This window comes from Leptonychotes weddellii, unplaced genomic scaffold, assembly GCF_054177405.1.
Source record: "Leptonychotes weddellii isolate Sample4059 unplaced genomic scaffold, ASM5417740v2 HiC_scaffold_34602, whole genome shotgun sequence".
Taxonomy (NCBI): Eukaryota; Metazoa; Chordata; class Mammalia; order Carnivora; family Phocidae; genus Leptonychotes; species Leptonychotes weddellii.
The window spans coordinates 1-1,250 of NW_027946210.1; the positions used below are offsets into that span (position 1 = coordinate 1).

The window sequence follows — 1,250 nt, forward strand, 5'->3', positions numbered from 1 at the left end:
TAAAATAAGAATTCCTTTAAAATAATTTATTCCTTATTTACTTCACTATCCGTAAATAATTTACCAAATAACTTATCAACCTCTTCTATACTTTGTGGCGTAACATCCTGAACAATTTCATAAAAATTCATATCTAATGTTCGAATAGCACGTTTTATGAATAGGGGTGCAGGATGGCTTGGTTCATGCGTCGCAAAATATAAACAGATTTTGTCTAACAATACTTGAACATCCTTTCTATTAGCTACTCTTGTAGATGAAGAATCACTAGATATAATATTTTTATCATTTGGAATTTGATTTATTCCTATACTTTCTTGGTTATGATGGTTATCTATATAATTCAAACATGAGTCAAAAACACTTAAGACAGAAATAATTGGAGACAAGTCTAATAGCTCTTCTGGAAGCTTTTTCTGAAGCAGTCTATCAATGTTATTGAGATGCTTCAATGACTCAATTATTGCCACAATATCCGTGTTATCTTTGTTCCATGCGACATTAATATCTGTAATTAATTTAGTAGCTCCACCAGGATAATTACTTTTATGAGTATCAAATGTTAATATATCTATAGCGTCTTTAAAATCAATATCTACACGACTGTCATTAATAAAGTTTAGTTTTGCTTTAAGCAAGCATCTTAAGACACCTTCTTTAGAATTTATTTGAGTAAGTGCATTAAGTCTAAGCAAAGGATAGTATTCATCTTCATCGTGTAGTGAAGGATAGATACTTTCCCAATATTCATCTAAGTTAATAGATAACATCTTACAACCATAGCAAAAACCTTCCATACCATACAAAGCAGTTAATGCTTGAATATAATAACAAAGTACGTATATATTTTTAGATTCCATTAATAGCTGAATACATAACTTTTTAACTTTCTTCCAATCAGGCTCTTCAGCAGCTATTATGGTATCTCCATATTGCTGTTCTGTCTTAACTTCTGTGATTTGCTCCAACTCAATAAATCTATTATCATACTCAATATCTATACCCGAAGGTTTATTAGGTTCAATAGGTCCGCTGACATCAACAAACCTATTAGTTTTCATTTTATCAATAAATTTCACAGTGAAATCCTTTAGCATTTTTGGTAACTGATAGAAGATGATACATTACGTAAATAATTTATTTTACATAAAGAAAGAAATAACTTATTATCACTACAGTTATGACCTGACTATAAATATATTAGAAAGACTAAGTCTATAGTAAATAACACTTCCCTAAGTGGTTCTAAT

At 29.6% G+C, this 1,250-nt stretch overlaps 1 protein-coding gene across 1 annotated transcript; it reads right to left on the reverse strand.

Annotated features, from left to right (window-relative positions):
• Nucleotides 1–26: 26 nt before the first annotated feature.
• LOC145719213 (type VI secretion system component TssA1-like) lies at nt 27–1,097 on the reverse strand. Its single transcript, XM_081810717.1, has one exon. The coding sequence runs from the start codon at nt 1,095–1,097 to the stop codon at nt 27–29; it is 1,071 nt and encodes a 356-aa protein (XP_081666843.1).
• Between the last annotated feature and the right edge of the window lie 153 nt (nt 1,098–1,250).